Raw genomic sequence first — 22,687 nt, 5'->3', positions numbered from 1 at the left:
CTTCTACCCACTCCCAGACTTCACAGCAATGAGGTGACCAGCTCTGCTCTGTACACACTCCTCCCATGTTGTGCTGCTTTAATTCAAACAATGAGCCCAAGAGGTCTTGGGGTGAAGCTATTAGTTTCAGTATTGTTACAGTAGCAGAAACCGTCACCTATAAAAAAAAAAAAAAAAAAAAAAAAAAAGGTGGCTTTCCTCTACGGGTACTTAGAGAAGGGGTCTCTGTCTTTGCTGTATGTTTCACACCTTAGAAAGGCTATGGGACTATCCTACATTAAGAGTTTCCATTTATCTATTTATTTGCTTGGATTTTTTTTTTGAAACAAGGTCTTAGCATATAGCCCAGGCTGACCTCAAATTCATGGCAATTTTCCTGCTTCGACCTCTGAGTGCTGAGATTATAGGTATATGCGGCCATGCTCAGCTCACAGGAAAACAATCAGGTTAGAGAAAGCTTCAAGTCATAAAAGTCATGTTTAATAAGCAATTATAAAAGGGCTCCAATCAGAATGCTGAAAGGAATGTGTCAGCAAGGCCTATATTTTGGAGGTTTCAGGTAGCAATGATGACATGGCTGGGATCTAGATTATAGGCAACTCTGTTATCCACAGCAAGGAATCAGATTCATTTTGTCCTGACTCTTTTTAAGTGTCCAAGTTTAAAGGCGATGACACAGCTTAAGTGTAGAAATGTCAACGTAGCTATGTACTTGGGCACTGCATGCAACAACTAGATGCTTTTAGCTAAACAGACAAGAGACTCTGAAGCAAAGAACAGTCTATGGGGTGTGTGGAATAGACAGAATCCCTAAAAGCAATCCCCAAAATAAAAGCTAAGGCTTCGAAGGATGGAAACCTTAGGACAATAGATGAGAGCAATGTAGAAAGCCTGCTGCAGAAAGCTGCAGGCAGTGTGCAAAGTCAGATCAAGAGTGGCCATGCAGGCTACAAATATAGCTGTAAGTCTGCAGGTACTCTAGCCTTGGAAGCCCACACCCTACCCTAAATACCAGACTTGGAAGTTTAAGATTCAAGGTTTGCCACACTGGCTTCCGGTCTTGTTCTGGTCCAATTCTTTCTTCCCATTCCTCTATTCTCCTTTTGATATAGGAATATTTGCTTTGTGCCTCTTATATCATTATATCAGAGAAGCTGAACCTTATTTTTTGTCTTTTTCTAAGAGTTCACAAATAGGTTACAGAAGAAAGCTTTGAATTTAGACCTTTGAGCAATGATAAACAGTTAAAATCTAGGAGATTCTTTTATAGTTTAACTAAATATTTTTAACAGTGTGAGATACATGTAACTTTTGGGACCAGAGGAAGAATGTACTTTGCATCTCAAACAAACCAAAACCCCATGGGTAAAGGTTTGCAAGATGCCCAGCTTGGTACTACTGAAAAGTGGTAGAAACTTTAATTTGAGGAAGGGAATGTTCCTCAGAGACAGCTTTATGCCTGTCCTCCAGAAGACTTATAAGACCCTGTCTCCTTCAATTATCTTTCAATTCCTGGCCATGAGATGAACAGTTTTGCTCTACCATGTCATTTGTCACTGTGGCCCCCACTTGAAGCCGAATAGACACAGGCCACTGCATCATGGACAACAGCTTCGCAAACAGTGAGCTGAAATAAACCTTTGCTCTGAACAGGCTGATTTCTCATCTATTTGTTGTGGTGCTGGAGAGAGGGAGGGAGGCAATAAGGGAGGGAGAGAAGAAGAGAGGGAGGGAGGGAGGAAGGGAGGGAGGGACAGAGGAAGGGAGGGAGGGAAAGAAGGAGGGAGCACTTAAAGTCTCAAAATCTAACTTCCTACCATAAGAAATTAACAAAATAAACCAAACATATGCAGAAAAGAATTAAGAAAAATCAGAAAGCATTGACACTGAAATGAAAAATAAAAATATGGTTATTTTATATGATCAGTAAAATTGGCACACTACAACTAAATCTTAAAATTAAATAGAGTAGGGACTATCACCATAAAACCTACAGATATCAAACTGATCGTAAGAGAATGCTAGAACTCATACACACTTGACAGGCAAAATAAGCCAATGGGCAATTTCCTCTGAAAGAATTATCACAACTCATCTAATGTGAAAATTTTACTAACTCTGTAAATATTGAGAAAATGGCACAATTCAAAAATTTCCAAGAGTAATCTATAGCTCCAGACTCAAGAAAATAATTTTAAAATATACAACTTTTTCAAAGACTTCCAGAAAATAGAAATACCTAACCGATTCATTTTTTAAAGGTAGTATTAAGCCTGATACCAAAAATAGAAAAAAAGAAAGAAAAATATTTATCCACACATATATACATATCCTTAACAAAGTAAAAGCAAACAGAATTCAGCAATAAATACTTTTAAAAGTACATGATGATACAGGGTATTTTCTGGTATTGGGAAGTAAAGTGACGTATGCTCTCTGGTAGCACATCTATGAAAACTTGACACATCAGGCAGTAAAATCCACCACCATATTAACAAACTTATGATAAAGTACACATAAATAAACCATTTGATAAAATCCAATAGTCATTCCTGATATAAAAATAAAATCTTTTAGTCATAAGATGGCTCTTATACCCATGAATTCAGCACAAAACTTGCACAAGACTAGAGATTGGAGCTATGCATAGGGAGAGACAAGTGGGCAGAAGGTTCATAAGGCACTAAAGCTACTCTGAATGATACATTACGTCACATACATGTTTTTATAAATTCTTCCAAGTTCCAAGGGCATACAATTCTGAGCAACCCTTAATCTGAACTATAGATTTGGTGTGTCTTAGCTACTGTTCTCATTGCTGTGATCAAATGCCTGACAAGAAACAAGACAGGAAGAATGCATTGGGAAGGATCACACCAAAATGGCAGGTGTCCTACCTTCTTTTTTGTTGCCATGAAAAAATAGCCTAAAAGAAAACACTTCAGGGGAGAAAGCGCTCATTTGGCTTTTAGTCTGTGATTGAGGGAAATCAGTGAGGCAGGAGCTTGAGACAACTGGTTGTATCACATCTACAGTCAAGAGCAGAAACAGATATTCTCATGCCGCCTGACTGCTTGGCTGTGCTTACACCTGGCTAGCTCTCTTTACTCTTTTACAATTTAAGGCCCAGCCTGGGGGATGGTTCCACCCACAGTGAGCTAGGTCTTCCTACAGCAATTAACAACCAAATTAGTCCCTCACAAACATATCCATACACCAACCTGATAAAGACAATTAGCTCAACTGAGACTCTCTTTACAGGAGAGTCTAAATTGTGACAAGTAGACATTTAAAACTAACCATAACACCTGCACTCGGGAGGCAAAGGCAGGCAGATCTCAATGAGTACGAGGCCATCCTGATCTACAAAAGCTAGTTCCAGGACAGGCTCCAAAGCTACAGAGAAACCCTGTCTTGGGGAAAAGAAAAAAAACTAACCATAACAGTAGAGAAGACATGGTGGCATACGTGGCTCACAGCTGTGGTTGTGGGGGGTATCCTGGGCAGATGAGAAAGCAGAGAAAGAAGAATGCCAGTCCTCACCTGTCTTTCATTTTCTTTTGTTTGTTGAGTCCAGGACCCAGGTCTTCCTTCCTCAGTTAAACTGTACTGAAAATGCCCTCAAAGATCTGCCCCCTCAGAAGAGTGCCCTATGTAATACAAAACTCTCAAGCTAACAGTGAAGATTTCTTGTCAGCCTGTGATTTCGACACATTAAAGTGAGAATGGCCCCACAGGTTTGTATGCTTGAATACTTGGTTCCTACTTGGTAGAAATGTTTGGAAAGGATTAGGAGGCACGTGTTTGTTAGAGGGGAAGAGTTACTGGGGGTGGAATGTGGGTTTCGAAAGATCCACGCCCTTTCCAGTACACTTTCTGCCTCTTATTTAAGGCTCAAGATGTGAACTCTCAGCTTCTGCTCTAGCCATTTACCACCCACTACCTCTGCCCCTCTTCACAGACACTCACCCTCTGGAACTGTAAGCCCAAAACAAGCTCTCTCTCTCAGAAGCTGCCTTGGTCACGGTGTCTTATCACAGGAACACAAAGTAACTAATACATCAAGAAGTGGCAATACAGGCTCATCCATAATGATGAATGTACTACTCTGGTCAGACAGCTTTAATAGGGAAGGGTGTACATGGTTGGGGACGGGGAATATATGGAAAAACACTTTCATCTTCAATCAACTTTACTGCAGCTCTGAAAATACACATAAATAAAAATAAAAACCTTTTTTGAATGCAAGGGAAAATGTAATATAAACAGAAAATTTAATATTTTATATGTAGCAACACTGAGTACTAACAGCAACACAAACACTACTTTATAATCTTTAGAATCATCTTCTGAATAATCTCAGTTCATACCATTCTCCATTATCTTACCTTCCTCTCCATTAGCTTACCTTCCACACTGTCAGAACAGGAAGTGCCAATGCCAGTGTCCCCACTGTCAGAAGTTATACTGTGTCTCCTGATATGGTTATTCCGATGGCTAGATGGAACAGTTGTGGCCTGCCACAATGACTCATTACCAGGTAACCATGCTGATGAATAATCTGAGCCTATAATGGGAAAAAATACAAAATTAGCACAAGTGCAGTATCTGTGAGAAGGCAAAGGTAGGGTTTTTTTTAACCTTATAAGAAAATATACATGGTATTTAAGAGGTTTTTACTCAAAATAAAAATATCCAACAAGATCAAAATTCATCAAACAAACTACATACCACAGGACGACAACTGAATGCTGCTGGTTCTGCACCTTCTGACCACTGAGCTGTTTTTCCGCCTCTACTTGCTGAACTTTGAAGATGGATTGCTAACTGATTTAAATCATAATCATGATAGCACATGGCTTTAATCCTAGTACTCAAAAGGCAGAGGCAGGTAGATTTTACAGATCTCTTTGAGTTCAAAGCCAGTTTAATCTACATGGGGAGCTCCCAGACAACCAGGAATACCTAGTGAGACCCTATGTCAAATAAGTAAGAAATAAAAAGAAACAAATCCTATCTAGCCCAACGTGCTAGGGCACAGCTGTAATCCCAGCTGTCAGGAAGTGCAGGCAGGGAGGGAGACTAAGAGCTCGAGGATAGCTTCAAGCACACAATGAGGAGGCCCACCTAGACCACTGAGACAGGTTCTCAAAAACTTGTCTATCTTCCAAAAACCCAGAAAGCTAAATCTACCTTCAAATGTCAATAACCTGTCCTAGAATATTTCAGTCCAAGACCTCTGATTCCACACACAGGCCTTAGCTGTGAGCTGACTTCAGGGAGGGTCTAGATGAATCCTATGAATGATTCCTATGGAAGATTATTTTTTAAAAGTTTCTACTGTAACTTATCTCTTAACAGAATTTTTGTTTCTTTAATTATCTTTTGCTAAACTGTTTACTAAAACTTCATTTAAAAGTTTCAAATAGAGCTAAGCAGCAGTGGAGCACGCCTTTAATGTGGAGCACTAAAGTGGAGCACTTGGGAGGCAGAGACAGGAGGATCTCTGTAATTCAAGGCCAGCCTGGTCTACAGAGTGAGTTCCAAGTCAGCCAGAGCTGCTATACAGAGAAATCCTGTCTCGAAAAAAACAAAAACAAGAAAAAGTTTCAAATAAAAAACATCACATACCAAAATTAACCCAACCAAAGTCTATCCGATATCTCAATGAACATCTATACAGTTAGAATAGCTATAATAAAGTGTGGGACTTCACACTAGATTTTACAATCTCATTGCTGAATATATTTTCATGTACTTTCCAAAAACTAAAAACTCATGACAGAATTAGAGCAAGAAAACAATTAGCTTTTGCTAAAATTTTAACAGCACAGTAAAATAGTCTCAAAAATTCAACTGACTCATAATAAATGATTCAGCCTGCTCGTTCCTCTTCCTCTGGAAGAAAGGCTTGCCCAGCCTAGAGCACATAACAGCAAGCCAAGATGTTTACAATACAGTAATTCCTAAAAGCCTTACTAAGGGGATTTTTTTTTTTTTTTTTGAGGATTAGAAAGACACAAAAGTCTTTCGGATTTCTTTTTTTCACAGAAAAGCAATCTCAGTTTAACTATATGGCAGATACAACTTGAAAAATGTCAAATATGAGTCATGGTTAATTTTGTATGTGATCTTGAGTGTGCCACTGGGCCATAGGGTGCTTATATATTTGGACAAATATTCCTTTAAAAAGAAATTTTATTCCACTTATTTATTAAAAAAAGGGAGAAAGACTCATGTGTATGCAAATGAGAAAAAGTGTGTGTGTGCACTCTACAGTGTGGAGGAGAGAAGACAATTTAGAGAGACTCATGAGTGCACTCTGCAGTGTGGAGGACAGAAGACAATTTAGGAAGACTCGTGTGTGCACTCTACAGTGTGGAGGACAGAAGACAATTTAGGAAGACTCGTGTGTGCACTTTGCAGTGTGGAGAACAGAAGTCAATTTGCAAGGGTGGCTTTCTCCTACCATATGGGTCCTGGGGAGTCACGCTAGTCTCCAGGCTGAGCTGGAGTGCCTCTCCCAGGTGAGCCACCTCCCTGGACCTGGACAGACCTTTCTGTAAGGGTATTTTTGGTCTGAGGTAACATTTACATTGGTAGACTTGGTGAATGGCTCTGCTGTCCTCATTGTGGGCAGACTTTATCCAATCCACTGAAGGCCTAAATAGATAAAAAGCTTAATTAGGGATTTCTTTTTAAGCCATGATGACCTCTGAACTAAAACACAGGCTTTTTCTATGTTTGGACTCGAAATGGATCATAGACTTCCTGACGTTGAGCTTGCTGGCCAAGGCTAGAACAATATCCTCAGCAACTTACCAACTCACCAGATCTGGGGTCTTTGTCAGTATGCTTCTAAGAGAGTTCCTAGAATCCTAACCTACTGGATCTACTTCTTTGGGAAACACTAATGCAGTATTGGGAGAACTAGGAAAACTATTAGAATAATGACCAGAACCTACGATTTCCCTCACTATACTTCAGTATAACCCCATCAACAGACTTCCAAAGCAAATGAGTGCAACCTCAATACCTAGAACCTAGCACATACCAAAGGAAATGCATTTAAAATTAGAAAAAACAAATGGTCTAAAACATTCCACCCTCATTTCTAGAAACTCTAACTTCTGTCTTTCAATCACAAAAGAACACAGGTGTTCCTTGACTTAAATGGGCTATATCCTGATAAGCCCATTATAAATTTAAAATGTCACAAGTCATGAATGAATTTCAGTACTCCTGCCAAATAAGCATGCACAGTGACACCGCACACTGCAGAGGATCATTATGTGTGCCTGTGAGAAGACAGCCGCCTGAGCTCCAGCCACAAGCAGCCTGTCACCAGGAGAGAGAGACCATCTTTGAAGGCAGTCTCTCCTACATGTGCACCATTCTTGTGTTAGGTCCAGTCATCACATATTAGGGGCATTCCGTGCAGAAGAACCTCTTCTGAATTAGTTGTTCAGTGAAACAGCTTTATAATTTCCAACCTTCTAAGCTCTACTTCTGACTTTTATTCAAACACAAAAACAGGCCATTATGATGTGGATGAAGTCATCAACTGTTAACTAAAAGTCATTATAAAGAGTGTAAATAAACTTCAACATCCCTTCAAAAAATAAAAAAATGGACAAAAGAGAAATAAAAATCTAAGAAATACACAGATTAAAGAGAAATTATTAAAAAAAATCCAGGGTCACTAATAAATAATGTGAAATCCAAAAGGCAACTTAGCCAAAATATTGGAACAAAAAACCATATATGTGCATTAAAAAAAAGAGCCAGGTGGTGGTGACACAAATCTTTAATCCCAGCCCTCAGGAGACACAGGCAGGCTGATCTCTTTGAATTAGAGGTCAGTCTGGTCTACAAGAGCTAGTTCCAGGACACCCAGAGCTGTTTCTCTGTTACACAGAGAGAGAGAAAAAAAAACTGTATTGAAAAAGAAGAAGAGGAGGAGGAGGAGGAGGAGGAGGAGGAGGTGGTGGTGGTGGTGATGATGATGATGATGATGATGATGATGATGATGATGGCATGGGCATAGTATAATCCTAGCAGGAGGATCGGAGGACAAGTTAGTAAGTTCCAGGTCAGCCTGGGGTATACAAAGAAACTGTATCAAAAAACAAACAAAAAGCACTTTGAAAGAGTAAATAGGAATGTGTAAATTCTAAAATCTGGAAAAGTGGACCTCCAGACAGAAAACAGTTCCTTAAAAACTATTTCCAATTAAAGAAAGGACAAAAGGAACAGAACTTTGACTATTAAAATAATGTCCATGCAGGGGACCAGACGGTTTAGCAAGGAAAGGTGCTTGCCAGGACACCTGACCCCGAGTTTGGTCCCCCAGATACCATCCCACATGGTAGAAGGAGAACCAACTCTCATAAGTCATCCTCTGACTTCCACGCTTTTATTTTATTTTGAATTACTACAGTTTAACTTAGATTATTTTTAAAAAGTCTTATTTCTTAAAATGCTTACCACTAATAAGACTAATAACTTAGTCATTTAAAGGCTACTTAACTAATGTCTTAGGCTAGTCTCTCCTAGAAAGGGAATAAAATATGGGCTCTTCTGAAATAAATGGATTATATCATAACATAAACTACTGAAATTCAAGTATTTAGAAATACAGGATTGGTGAAAGGCTGGTTTCCAACCACAGCATCATCACTGCAGTCTCGAGCTCACAGAAGCTAGAGTTACCTGCAGAAGACCAGAAGACCAAGCAATAATTCTATATATGGGCAATGGGTGGGGGTGGGAAGGATCATGAGACTCCACCACTAGCTGAGAGCTGAAGAGCTCCTGGCAGTTGATGACTACTGAGATATGAGAAGACATTTCTCTTTGGGATGTGGCCACTGGTCGGTTGTCCATGTGCAGGCTAGTGGCACAAATTGAACTCACTGGGTTATGAAATAAAAAGAAAGATGACATGAAGGGGAGAGAGGCCCATGTTAGGGGAGTACTGGGGACAAGTAGGAGAGAGAGCTAAAGGGGGACATGATCAAGATACATTTTATATATCATTAAATTGTTAAAAATACAAACTGTACATGAATACACACAAAATAACCTGGAAACAAAAGATGGAAAAACTTAGGGACTGAGGAGACAGTTCAGTCAGTAAAGTACTTGCTCCATAGCCATGTGGGCCTTAATTCAGTTCCCGCAGACACACAAAACCCGATATAACCCACACCTGAGGGCGCAGCAGTGGCTAGGCAGAGACTATAGAGGCTCTCTGGGGCATTCTGACTCCTCTCTCACAAACACTGCTCTAAGGATATAAAAACTAAAGACCCCACACACTGGAATAGAAGACTTCGATTCATTTTCCAACACTAGTTTCACCTCCTGGGAATGCCTGGGGATAAGACACAAAACACTAGCATTTCTCCCAAGGAAACACAAGACGCCAGGCAGCAGAAGAGCTCCTGCCGTATGTGATTTTCTGAGTGTGTCTGCAGCACAGCTGTGTCTGCACCAAGTCTTCCATTAAGTATAAGCACACCTATCACTGCACTAGGGTGACAGAGACATCACTCCTCAACTGATGACAGCACTAAGCCATAGAAAACAAACGCACCACATGATAAAGCAAGCAGACAAGTTTTCATTAAAAGCTGGATGTGTAGCACAAATCATAAAAATAAATTACAATCTCTGGACAGGGGGATGGATGCCTCGCTAGCCCAGGCTGGCTTGGAACTTTCTGTGCATCTGAGACTGGCCTTGAGCTCTTTGAATTCTTAGTCCTCCTGCTTCTACCTCCACCACAGTATTTTTCTTTTTCTTTTTTTCTTTCTTTTTTTTTTTTTTTTTTTTTTTTTTTTTGTTCGAGACAGGGTTTCGCTGTAGTTTTAGAACCTGTTCTGGAACTAGCTCTTGTAGACCAGGCTGGCCTCGAACTCAAGAGATCCGCCTGCCTCTGCCTCCTGAGTGCTGGGATTAAAGGTGTACGCCACCACCACCACCCAGCAATATTTTTCAAAATATAAGTTGCTAGCCATTAATGGGTCTTAAAATCAAGTTAGACAACAATATTTTTTAAAAAAAATAGAGCAAAACAGAAAATATCAATGTGCACTAATCCTTACACCACAAAAGCATAAATATCTTACATTTTAAAAACTCTGAATTGTTTTTTAAAAATCAAAAAATAAAAGTACTCTGTCCCAAGCTTCAGGCAGCTCCCTTTTAAATCAACTCCCTTAAATCTTCAGTTGATGTGACAGAAATTCAGGTATGCTCAAGTCGAAGAACAAGGCCCCGGAATAACCCATAGAGCCAACCACCCCCACCCCGAATGCTTCATGGTTTCTGAATGGCACCTCCACGGCTGTCACAGATCCCACTTCGCAGCTTGAGAGCAGTAATCAATCCCAGGAAGCTCCACTCCTACTGGAGTAACTGTCAAAGCAGCCACTCCACATCTATCAAAACGAGCTTCAGAGCCAGGAGCGTCTGTGTCATGCTCCTGCTCACACAGCTAAGGGTTCCTGAAGGCACAGCAAGAAAACTCAAACTATGACTGGGAATTCTTCACCAGCTGGACATCTCACGCTCACACTCTGCAGCTCCAGCCCTCCTCACCATCAAGCTCCCCAACCAAGCACAAGAGCCAGGCAGGGTACCTCTTCCCCACACAGCCGGGCCTATTCTCTAATTGCAACTGCTTTTCCCTTCACTTTCTAAATGACTTACTTGCTCTCTCCTCCGGTTCTTCACTAGCGTTGAATGACTACTGCTTTGTTCATTCTAAAGTGCACTGTAAGTTCTCTCACAGCATTAACTGGCGAGTATTAACTCTCACACATGACTTTCTTCTACTTCAAACTGGAAAGTGAAGAACAAACTTTTTATCTCAGTGTCCCCAACTAGCCTGGGAGTTGTGCACTCAGGCAGAGTGTCAACAAATGAAGTCATTGTGAGCTGGATATCCAATAAATGTTCACTGAATAAAATTAGAATTTTGGAAGCCTTACAATTAGACCTACAAAAATATCCTTCCCTTTGGAAGAAGGATTAAAACAAGAACTTTGTTAGGAAGTTCTGTTTATTTTAAAATCCAAGATATTTTCGACTATCCCTTGACCTAGTATGCATTTATATATCTATTTAAAAACCAGTAGATATTTGTCAAAGCAGTTTTTTAAAAGTACTTTTAAAAAATTAGCGAGTTGATGAGTTAATTCCTAAGAATTATGAGAAAGCAGTCTCAAATAGGTCAAAAGACATAAAACGTCTCTCACACACAAAAAAGCACTAAACGATATAGAAAAATATTCTTAATATAGGGAGGGAAAGTAAGTTTTCCTTAGGGTGTGGATACTCACTCACAGGTCAACCCTGTCCCAGTGAAGAGCCCCACACCCAAACAGGCAGCACAAATAGGACTCAGTGAACTACTTTTAAAAAGAAGAGAAGCCAAGTTGGAAGGGAAGTGTGGGAAGGTGGTAGGGGAGCTAGGCACTGGATCTGGGAGGAGTTAAGGAAACGGGGAAATATGATCAAAATATATCATAGCACATATGAAATAACGAATTAATGCAAAATATATTTTTAAAATATTTATGAGGGCTTAAGAGTTAAAAGCACTTGCTGTTCTTGCAAAAGACCCAAGTTCATTTCCCACCACCTGTCAGCGGGCAGCTCCGTCTTCTCTAACTCCAGAGAGCCCCATGCCTCTGACCTCCCCCAAAACATCAACTCATATGCATGTACCTGCATACATATACATAAAAAACAAGTATCTTTAAAACTGTGCCCCCCCCCAAAAAAAAAACAGGCAAAGAGGGGAGGGTCATTAAGAGGCTGTGTTCCTCCAATCACAAAGAGATCTAAAGATCAGTAAGTACAGACAGGAACTGTGACTGGAGGTCAAATTCTAGGTCAAAGAAAAAAGTAAAACAAGATCATTTTCAAAATGGGAATCACAGTAGTCTTTGAAGATGGGTCTTTACTCAGTTAAGATAAAGGAGCAGCATCCAATTAGTAAGTGGTTTGTTCATATAAACACATTAGCTAGTCAGATCGTACATTAACATCTAATCATCTGAGAGCTAACTGGCTTCCTTGCATGTAAAATTTAGATCAATGTCTAAGTAATCAGTAACTAGTAGATGTGGCTTTCTAAATATGAAGGGGGAAGAGGACAGAGAAAGGTTAATACTGATCAAAGTGACAAAGTTTCATTTAAACTGGAAAAGTTAGCATTGGAGAATTTTTGTTCTTCGTAGTGATGAGTTAATAATAATGTATATATCAAAATATGCTAGTGTTGATTTTTGACAGTATCATCACAAAAAGTTGAGAATGTTAATTAGCATAATTAAATCTTTCTGCAGAATCTATTAGGTCAAAATATGTTGATATATGTGTGCATTTTCCTAATTAAAAAGGAAACTTAAAAGTCAAGAATGGTGGGTGACACACTCCTGTAATCTACTTAGAAGATGGAGATGGGACGATCAGGACTTTAAGGGCAGCCTCAGCTACATCGTGAGGTTTGAGACAGAGTGAGCTCCACGAAAACCCTGTCTCATAAAACAAAAAAAATAATTTACTGTTTAACTGATTAAAATAAAGTTTGTATGAATGTCTTAGGGTTTTTATTGCCATGGTCATGGCAACACTTGTAAAGGAAATCACTTAATTGGGACTGGCTTACAGTTTCAGAGGTTTAGTTCACTGTTGTCATGGTAGGAAGTATGGAGGTACAAGGCTGTAGAAGGAACTGCGGGCTGCTTCCCGCCACCCAGCTAGCTTTACACCCGAAATAATTACACAGAAACTATATTCATTTAAACACTGCCTGGCCCATTAGTTTCAGCCTCATATTGGCTAATTCTCACATCTTGCTTTAACCCATATTTAGTGATCTGTGTAGCACCACGACATGGTGTCCTTCCGGGAAGGATCTTAGCCTGTGTCCATCTCAGAAAGGAGAGCTATGGAATCTGCCTGAGGCGTCTGCCTGACTCTGCTTTCTTTCTCCCACAATTCTGTTCTGTCTACTCCGCCTACCTAATTTTCTGTCCTATTAAAGGAACAAGGCAGTTTTCTTTATTAACCAATGAAAGTAACACATAGACAGACGACCCTCCTCTATCACCAGGCAGACATGGTACTGGAGAAGGAGAATCCTGAGTTCTATATCTTCATCCACAAACACAGGAAGAGACACACTGACCCTGGCATGAGCATCTGAAACCTCAAAGCCCACCCTCAGTGACATACTTCCTCCAACAAGGCCACACCTATTCCTCCAATAATGCCATTCCTTATGAGTCTATGGGAAGGGAGTATTGTCATTCAAACCATCACAATTAATAAAATGTAAATATGAAAAGGCTAAAAGTTTCTTATAACTAAGTAGTGCAAATAATTTTTAAAACATGACCACAAAAGGTACTGCAGATGCTTTGAATATGATTATGAATTTCCTTATTTTCAATTCTATTATTAGAGTCTTAAAGTTGGTCTAAGCTGTTAAAATATCTCTATTTAAAAATAATCAGGGGCTGGAGAGATGGCTCAGAGGTTAAGAGCACTGGCTGATCTTCCAGAGGTCCTAAGTTCAACTCCCAGCAACCAGATGGTGGCTCACAACCATCTGTAATATGATCTGGTGCCCTCTTCTGGCCTGCATGCATACAAGGAGGCTTAACATTGTGTATACAATAAATAAATAAATCTTTTAAAAAACAAAAAAGTAATAATCAGATAACAAGTAAATAGTTTGCCTTTCATAAAAAAATTATGAATTCAAAACAAATAAGTCCTCATCAAGTTTTCTTACAAGAAGCAAACAAAAGGTAATGGTACCAACCAACACAGATAGGACTAACTCTTCTATGAAAACACTACCTGCAGTTGATATCAGTGTATGGACAGGAAGGCCACTACCATCTGGTTATGTGAAAACACATATTCCAACAGGTATTTCGGCAGCTATGCAGAATCAGAACCATGTCCATTTTCTCATAGCTTCTGCTCTGTCAGGAACTGGAAATCCCTGAGAGGCTGCCAATGAAACCACCCATGTGTAAGGGAGCACAGCAGTGGGGCTCCACTGACTTGCCATTGTCTTAGACAGAATTTCACAGTACCACCTCATACAGAAAACACTCTTATGACAGCAAGTTATATCTGTCTATAGAAGAAAATAAACACCAAAATCAAAATCAACTTTCCTAAACAACTGCTCAAACAAAAAGTGCTATGAAGGCTACCTTTATTATATGTAGTCTACACTGAAAGTGTAGGCAAATTATTCCTCAATAATTCTTAATTTTCTAATACTTAGTAACATAAGTACTATGGATAATAAATCTAAATGCAGAAAAATCAAAACTTAATTCTGAGAAAACATAAATATCTATAATTTTTCAGTTCCCCAAATTTAAGCATTCACTTTCCAGTGAAGCTATCTTTAATATTATTCAACTAAGAAGTGAGTTTCTACAGTGACAAGAAAACCTTAGAAGGGCATTGGAGCCAGTGCAACACTGCCACAGGTGTGATTCTTCAGAGCCAGTGCAACACTGCCACAGGTGTGATTCTTCAGAGCCAGTGCAGCACTGCCAAGGATGTGATTCTTCAGAGCCAGTGCAGTGCTGCCACAGGTGTGATTCTTAAGGCGGACAGGCACGTGATCTTTACTTTTACAAAACAATGCATCCAACTGGTAGAAACTTTAACAGGACACATAGTCCACTTCTAAGGATAACTAAAAGCTGCAATTCAGTTGAGAGCCTACAACTGACGTGGGAGTCCCCTCTGTGTGCTATGACTACCATTAATGAATAAAGAAATTCCTTTGACCTACAGCAGGGCAGAACTTAGCTAGGTGGGCAAACTAAACTGAGGTGGAGTCAAAGAGAAGCCATGGAACCACCGCCAGACATGTTGAAACCTTGCCAGTAGGTCACAAATCTCAAAATAAAATATAAAATAATGGAGATGGGTTCATTCTAGATGTAAGAGCTAGCTAGCAATACACTTAAGTGATTGGCCAAGCAGTGATTTGAATGTTGGCACTACCTAGTAAATTTATAAAAAATCACAGGGAAAAATCAAGAGAGTATCTGTCCAGACAACAGTTAATAAAAGCATGAGATAAAAGTAACATCAAAGTCTGTGTGATGGTGCACACATTTAAAGCCAGCACTTGGCAGGCAAGCAGATCACTGAGTTCCGGCCTAGTTCAGTCTATATAGTAAGTTCTATGCCAGCAAAAACTACATAGCAAAACCTTATTCAAATAAAAAAAAAGAAAAAAGGGGAGGGAGGGAAAAAGGAAGGGACAGAGGGAGGGAGGAAGGGAAGGAGGGAGGGAGGGAGGAAGGGAGAGAGGGAGGGAGGGATCTCCTATTCTGATGGAAGAGAACACTGTTAACACCAGGCAGATGATCTGAGAAACATCAGTCAATCAAAGCATCCATTCCAAGAAACTCTTTTGTCCTAGGAAAATCTAGGATACTTCTTTAAAAACTGGAGATCACAGGCAAGCCCAAAGAGGCAGTGGCTCTACCTTAAGTACTCCAACATTATTTGAACACTTCTGTATCAATTTTATGCAGTAAAATGAACTATCCAATTTCTGCCACTTTAGGTATTTTTTAAATCCCTCACTAACAGTGATTAGTAGCATTCAGCCATTTTCTTCTGACCTGTCAGATATGACCTCTTAGATGTATGAGACTTTAATGATCAAGCACCACATTCTTCTGGTTTTACTCCTATACTTCCCTGGTTGCTCCTGCTTCATTGCTTTGGACACTCCTCTTTCCCTACTAGATCAGGAAAACTGGTGTCCCAGAGTCCAGACCTCTGCTGTCTCCTCTATATGCGCCCACAATCTTTCCATGGGACCCATCCAGCTCCCATAACCAATACCATTTACACACAGGAAACTCCTATCTCCCCAGATCCAGTGATCTCCACATTGGCCTATATGTTTCCACTCAACATCACACCCAAACTCTAAAATGGTACTCAGACTTCACATGTGACATTCCCTACACTCCTCCCACCTCCAACAGTTCCCATGGCAGAAAAGGGGGACCACATGCCATTATATTACCTTTGATTCCTGCCCCATGTTTGCCACCTCCAAACTATCTGCAAATCCTATTAGCTTTATTTCACACAAATATTCTAAGCCTTTCTCTTCTCTCACAACCCCATCTAACTGCCCTACTCCATCTCTCACCAGATAACAGCAATGTATAAAAACTGGCTGTCTGCTTCTATTCTTGCCTCTACCTCTTTACAATTTCTTCCCCTACACAATCAACAAGTGATTCATAAACAACACGGTGGATGTTTTCTGTGAGACAAAGATTTATTTCTCATACTTGTTTAATAAACACTAATTGGCCAGTGGCCAGGCAAGAAGTAGAGGTGGGGCAACCAGGCAGGAAGTAGAGGCAGGGCATTGAGAATTCTGGAAAGAGGGAAGTTTCAGTCTGTAGTCGTGACCCAGCCACAGAAGAAGGAAGATGTGACTGCCTTGCCTGAAAAGGTACTAAGCCCATGTGGCTAACACAGACAAGACTTTTGGGCTAATATAAGTTATAATAGCTAATAAGAAGCCTGAGCTACTAGGCCAATCGATTTATAATTAATGTAGACCTCTGTGTGATTTCTTTGGGACTTAATGACTACAGGAACGGAGCAAGATAGAAACCTCTGTCAACAAACAGAAAACTCAGTCAACAGATGTTTATTATGTGTCCCCAGTACACAAAACAACGTCTGCTTCAAGCGCTAAGTAAAAGCATGAACAGCCCTTCACCCTGACTTCCTTTCACATGAAATCCAGCCCAGAGTGACGGTGCTGTGCCTTTGAATCCTGAGGAAGTGGAGGCAGGCAGATCTCTGAGGTTAGCCTGTTCACATAGCAAGTAGGCCAGCCATGGATACATAATGAGACATTGTCTCAAAAAAACAGAAAAACAAAATAAACTCCACTCCTTAAAAAGTCTTACACTACTATCAGGCCTTCCCCCATTACACTTCATCTCTGCTGATTAAGCTCAGGACTGCTTGGGTTCTGACAGTCCTGAAACCATCCAAGCCCCATCCTGGAGCCCACACACCTCTCTTCATGTGAAGCACCTTCAGGTCTCAGCACAGCCTCCTGGGGAAGGCCTCGCCTGACCAGGCTACCCAAAGTCATTCTGATGGTTTCCTTCTTTGTCAGCAATACCAGCTGAACAAGCTTCTTATGTATTACTTACTGCCCATCTCCTCCGCAGGAGAATGTAAGCTCCTTAATAGCAAGGACCTTCATGTTCTGCAACAGTATAGCACAATGTCTAGTACAAAGTTTGGCATATGGGTAATGTTTAATAACAAAAATGTACTTAGGTGGAAAGCACCATACTAGATAGCAACAATTCACTACATCAATTAAATAAAAATAGGCAAAATAAAATATAAGTAAAAAAAGCAATTTGGTGTTGTTACTATTATGCTAGTTCTTCCTGTTCTTCTTGTATGGGGTGGTGGTTGAGCATGGATTTTTTTTGTTTTTGTTTGGTTTTGGATTTCTTGAGACAGGGTCTCACTAGGTAGTCCTGGCCAGTCTGAACTTGCTATGTAAATCTGGCTACAATCCTATTGCCTCTACCACTCCAGTGTTGAGATTACAGGCAGACAGCACCATATCCAGTACTTCTATTCTTAATTAGTGACCTTCCACAATAAACTGCTCTCCTCTGAATATTTTTAAAGATTAAAGCATAAAATATTAAAATCCCTAAAGCAGTAATAACAGTTAATATGTTGGGGCTCACATGTTACCTGGGTGATCACATCCTTCTTATTTAATGAACAGTTTGTGGGAACTAATTAAGCTATAATTCAATAAAGCAGTCTCTAAGAGACTGCAAGTCTTCATTATCTTCTCAAGACACATATTTCTTATAGACAGAGAAACTGTAACTAATATCTTCCTGTTCATAATATATATAAAGCTTTACAACAATAAGTGTCATCAGCTCAACTCACCATTTATTTCCTGGCTTCAGATTAATATACCAGTTCAGTCAAGTCAAGCAGTGATCAAATTCCAATTACTAATCAAGCTCCTTTCATAAAAGCCATCACTCAAGTGTTGAGTTGTGATTCACCCCTCCCCTCAATGACTACTACAAGGAAAGAGCACATCCAGTTGAGCTTAGTTGACAGAGCTGTTACCTTTCATTGTTACCAGAGTGCTCTTAGGGCCAGCTAACTCAGAACCACAGCAGAAAACACCATTTGTTTACTTACTAGATATGACCACTACATTATGACGTCACTAAGCAGCTTGTACGTGACATACCGACTATGAAGACGCAAACTTAAAGCTCAAGGCAATGAGCAAGTGATACCATGCAAGTGTTAACTGTAATGTTTTTAGCGTGTTTTAAAAGCATAATATTCTACCCCAAAATACCTTTTTGTGCTTTTTTTGGTTTTTTGTTTGTTTGTTTGTTTGTTTTTCGAGGGTTTCTCTGTGTAGCTTTGGTGCTGTCCTGGAACTAGCTCTTGTAGACCAGGCTGGTTTCAAATTCACAAGACCCACCTGTCTCTGCCTCCCTAGTGCTGGGATTAAAGGTGTATGCCACCACCACTCAACCTCTACCCCAAAAGACTTTAAGGATTGGATATATTTAGTTTTAAAATATGACTTATAAAACTAGCAACGGTGACCCATATCTGTAATCTCAGAACATGGAGGCTGAAGTAGGAGGATTTGACACCAACCTGGGTTACATATTTAGACCCTGTCTCAAACAAAATAAAGCTGTGTGTGTATGTGTGTGACCTATATCAAAGAACATAGCCACTGTAGCAAGAAGTACTCCAAATATCACTGCATGATTCTAGATTTCAAAAGCCTAAGGAAAATATATCATCTTTCAACCAACTCTGATAGTATACATCCTGAAAAAGAGGAATTTCGAACACATTCAAGTGCAAAAAGACACACAACTTATCCTATTTTAAAGTAGCATTCTAGCTGTATTGATGTGTATGTAATCTTGCGTGGAACTGTAAGAAAATTTTCTTCTTAGCTTTTTTAGAAAATGGTTAGCCATAAACCTGGGAAACTGAATAAGGAAAGGACACAATGAAATCCAGAAAGAAAAACAAAGGCATGTGTTTTCTAAAGTGTGCCTACTGCTCCCATGTGTTACTCCATCCCATGCAGCAGTAGCAGCAGCAGCATCCTCTCCACTGCGGAAAGCTGACATTTCATTACCTTTGCTTTCCCTTCATCAGTTACCTAGTTGCTCAGAACACCCAGAAATCACTTCTTCCATGCAAACAGTCTTTTTAATATCAAAAACTATTTACTGTCTCAGAACCCATCATATTGCCAATAAACTCCATCAGAAGATTGGGTTGGCAGATGTCACAAGCCTGTGATCCCCCAGCAGTTGTTGGCAGGATCAGCAGCTCAAAGCCAGTCTTGGCTTCACTGCAATTTCATGTCAAAGGCCAGCCTGGGCTACATGAGAGCCTCTCTCAGAAGGGAGGGAGAGAGAGAGAGGAGAGAGAGAGAGAGAGAGAGAGAGAGAGAGAGAGAGAGAGAGAGAGAGAGAGAGAGAGAGAGAGAGAGAGGAGAAATTTTGTTTGTTATTTTCATATAAACCCCAAAATGTTCAAATTGGCCCCGAGGTGTATTTGTCATCAAGTACCTCCAAGACACACATTTTCTTCATATTCTTAGGGGAAAAGCTTTACATGACACCTGAACCAGCCCATAGGTTATCTTGATTTTCGCTGGGATCATCTGCTAGAGATACCACACTTCAGAATAACTTATAAATTTTTTTAAATAACTATGTATATTGGCTCCAGGAGAAGATAATTACATCACCACTACTATAAAAGTAATCCACTATCAGTATATAATCTGAAAATTGTCATTATCTCACTGAAAAGAAACATCGCGATTTATGGCTTATTGTTGTCAACACAAGAAGGAACTCTACACACTGTCCAAATCCCTTAAATCTGAGGAAAATTTTAAAGTATTTTCTTTCTCTGTGTTCTACAAATCATAAAAGTCTAAAACCTGCAGTGTAACATCAAAGTCTTCCAGTTCCTTAACTTTTAATTCTAAGATGCTTTCTCAGAAGAAAACAATGGATATGGACGTGTTGCTTCTGTGGTACACTTCCAACACCGGCCATTACTGCTAGGAAGGTTTTAGAGGTTAGGTTACAAAGGCACCACAGATGGCTTCTGACACATATGAATAAATGGAAACCACTCTTTCTGGCCCCCAGGGAAAATGAGTATCTTCTCCATCACTAAAGCCACTTAGATGCCAGAACCTGCAACAACTGGGTAAGCATCAGAAACCTCTGAACTGCTCTCTCGATGACAAACAGCAAATGTTTTAGAAAGTAACTCTCTGCATATATTTTTACCAATTTCACAACTAGCCCAATCTCCATTACTTCTAAAACAAGTATGAGTCTAAAATGTAAAAGAATAAATTCAAACCTGGTATGTATGTATGTATATCACACGTGTCTAAACCAATGGTTCTCAACCTGTGGGCCGCGACCCCTTCGGGAGCTCATGTATCAGATAGCATCCATATCAAATATTTACATTATGATTCATGACAGCAGCAAAATTATAGTTATGAAGTAGCAACAAAAATAATTTTGTGGGAAAGACCACAACAGATCATTTTGGATCTCAACTACCACAGAATTCCATTGTTTGAAACTTCAGTAGCAATATGCCTGCCTGGTATCTCCTAAAACGCAGAGACTATCACAAAAGGACCCCTACCAAATGTGTCTACAGAGCTTTGAAAAGGGTAAACAAATGTCTCTAAGTTACACAAGTCAAGTTCAAACACTTCTACACCAGGGTTACTAAAGAGGGGTACCCAAAAATACCTAAATTTCTAAGAGAAATTTTGCATACAGGTATGTGGCCCTTTCTCTTGGGTGTTTGGAGGTGGGGGGAGTCTGTATCTCTTTCAGCTTTTCAAAGAGATCCAAACTCAGTTAAGATTAAAGTGCCCGTAAGGACTGTCATTGGTTAGATAACTTGTCATGGTCAAGCTAAGCCTTCTTTTCCTATTCCAGGTTAGAAGATTTAGTCTCATCTGATGACTCCTACACAACTTCTGGGTGATGCAGGCATGAAATGCTTGTCCGATTCTAACAGTCCCCTCCACCCACGCAAAACCCCAACCCCCTAGTTTCCCTGACCCCGCAGCTCAAAGGTGGTTGGGTTCTGATGGGACCCAGGAGGCGACTGGCAGCCGCGCGAGCCGCCTTCTAAGAGCTGCGGAACCCCCGGGGTTGCTGCCGGCGACCACGTCCCCAGCAGCGTCCCTGGACCAGCGGCTGAGGGCGACACCGCAGCGACCTTCCTGCCCGCGTCCCGCGTGGGGCAGCCACGCACCACACGAGAGACAACAAAGCCCGGCCGAGCGGCCCAGAAGGGTCGAGTTGTCACCCTGCAGGGGTCGCAGGCCCAAGGGCGAGGGCTCCCGACGCACCCCGGCGGCCGCCACCCTACCCGCCCGCCGTCCCCCTTACCCGCAGGGAAGCTGCGGGACCCGCCGGGGCTATCCCGGCCGCCAGCCTCCGGGGCCAGGAAACGGCCCCACATAGCGGGCGAGCCGGGAGCTCGCGGCCCGCGGTCGCCTCGGCTTCTGGGCGGAAACTTGAGCGAAGCCTGGGCCGCGGCGGCGCGGGCCGGACCCGGGCGGGCGGCTTAACGGCTGCTCAGCGACGGCCCGGGAGCGCGGTGGCTGCCATGGCCCAGCCGACTTGCGCTGCGGGAAGCGAGCGGCTCCCCGGTGACGGCGGCGCGATCCCCGGCTGCGCCCAGGCTCCGACGCTCCGAGCGGATCTGCAGCTGCGGCTCCTCTCAGCTCTCTCCGCCCCGCAAGAACCCTAGCCAGGCGGGCCGGGCCGGGAGGGGCGGGGCCTGAAGAGCCTCGGGGCGGGGCTTGAGGGCCCGGGGGCGGAGCCTGAAGGCGGGACCTGGGGCGGGCTTGGTGAGCCAGAGACCTTTCGCCCACAGCACGCGCGCGCGCGGGTGATTATCTCTGAGGCCGCTCTGGTACCTCCCGACTTCTGCATCCTGTTTCCTACAAGCAGAGAGAGGGGCCATAAATTGACCCCAAGCCCTATCTTCCTATACACGCTTTCTGGGGTACGATTATAAAAGGTGTGAGTAGTTCCCGCAACTCATCACCATTACTAAGAGGCCAGATGGGGTGGGGGTGGGGCTCCCTATCTGACTCAGAATGAAGATCAGATTTTAAATTGTCACCATGCATTCCAAGAGCACCAACTATGGATCACGGTGGGACTAGAAAAGAGGTCGTTCCTGCCTCCCACGTCTTGGAGCCCTGCTCCACTTTAGTTCCTACCCTACATCCTGAGAAAAGACAGAGGGATGCAGCATTCACTTGAAAGTCTTCTTGTTGGCAATATGATCTCTCCAGTATGTAGATACAAAATAAATACTGGTTAACCGCTGTGGTAGGAGGCAGGCTCTGGGTTTAGCATATCAATAAAGTAAACCAGAGCTCAAGTCCCTTAGACTTTGAGTCCAGAGCTGCTTTTCCATATTGTGGAAGTTGCTAAGAAAAGCTTCATATTTATTTAAATATTTACATATTTTTCTCGAAAAA

At 41.4% G+C, this 22,687-nt stretch overlaps 1 protein-coding gene across 5 annotated transcripts in view; it reads right to left on the bottom strand.

Moving 5' to 3' along the window:
• Positions 1-21,895, bottom strand: part of Cep85l (centrosomal protein 85 like) — a 114,219-nt gene extending 92,324 nt beyond the window's left edge. For 3 of the 5 annotated variants that reach the window (XM_038338864.1, XM_038338862.1, XM_038338863.1), the window contains exons 1-2: positions 10,717-10,875; positions 4,409-4,567 (exon numbers count right to left, since the gene is read on the bottom strand). Coding sequence is in view for 2 of the 5 variants with exons in the window: in XM_038338860.1 (XP_038194788.1) it covers positions 4,409-4,567; positions 21,582-21,654 (232 nt within the window). In the remaining 3 variants the exon portion in view is untranslated. Of the gene's footprint in view, positions 1-4,408; positions 4,568-10,716; positions 10,876-21,581 lie in introns of those variants that run through there. The other 2 variants (XM_038338860.1, XM_038338861.1) reach the window with 1 other exon arrangement.
• Positions 21,896-22,687: the final 792 nt, after the last annotated feature.

Source organism: Arvicola amphibius, chromosome 8, assembly GCF_903992535.2.
Source record: "Arvicola amphibius chromosome 8, mArvAmp1.2, whole genome shotgun sequence".
NCBI lineage: Eukaryota > Metazoa > Chordata > Mammalia > Rodentia > Cricetidae > Arvicola > Arvicola amphibius.
Note: the sequence above shows the minus strand (reverse complement) of the source record. Positions and strands in the feature narration are given on the sequence as shown.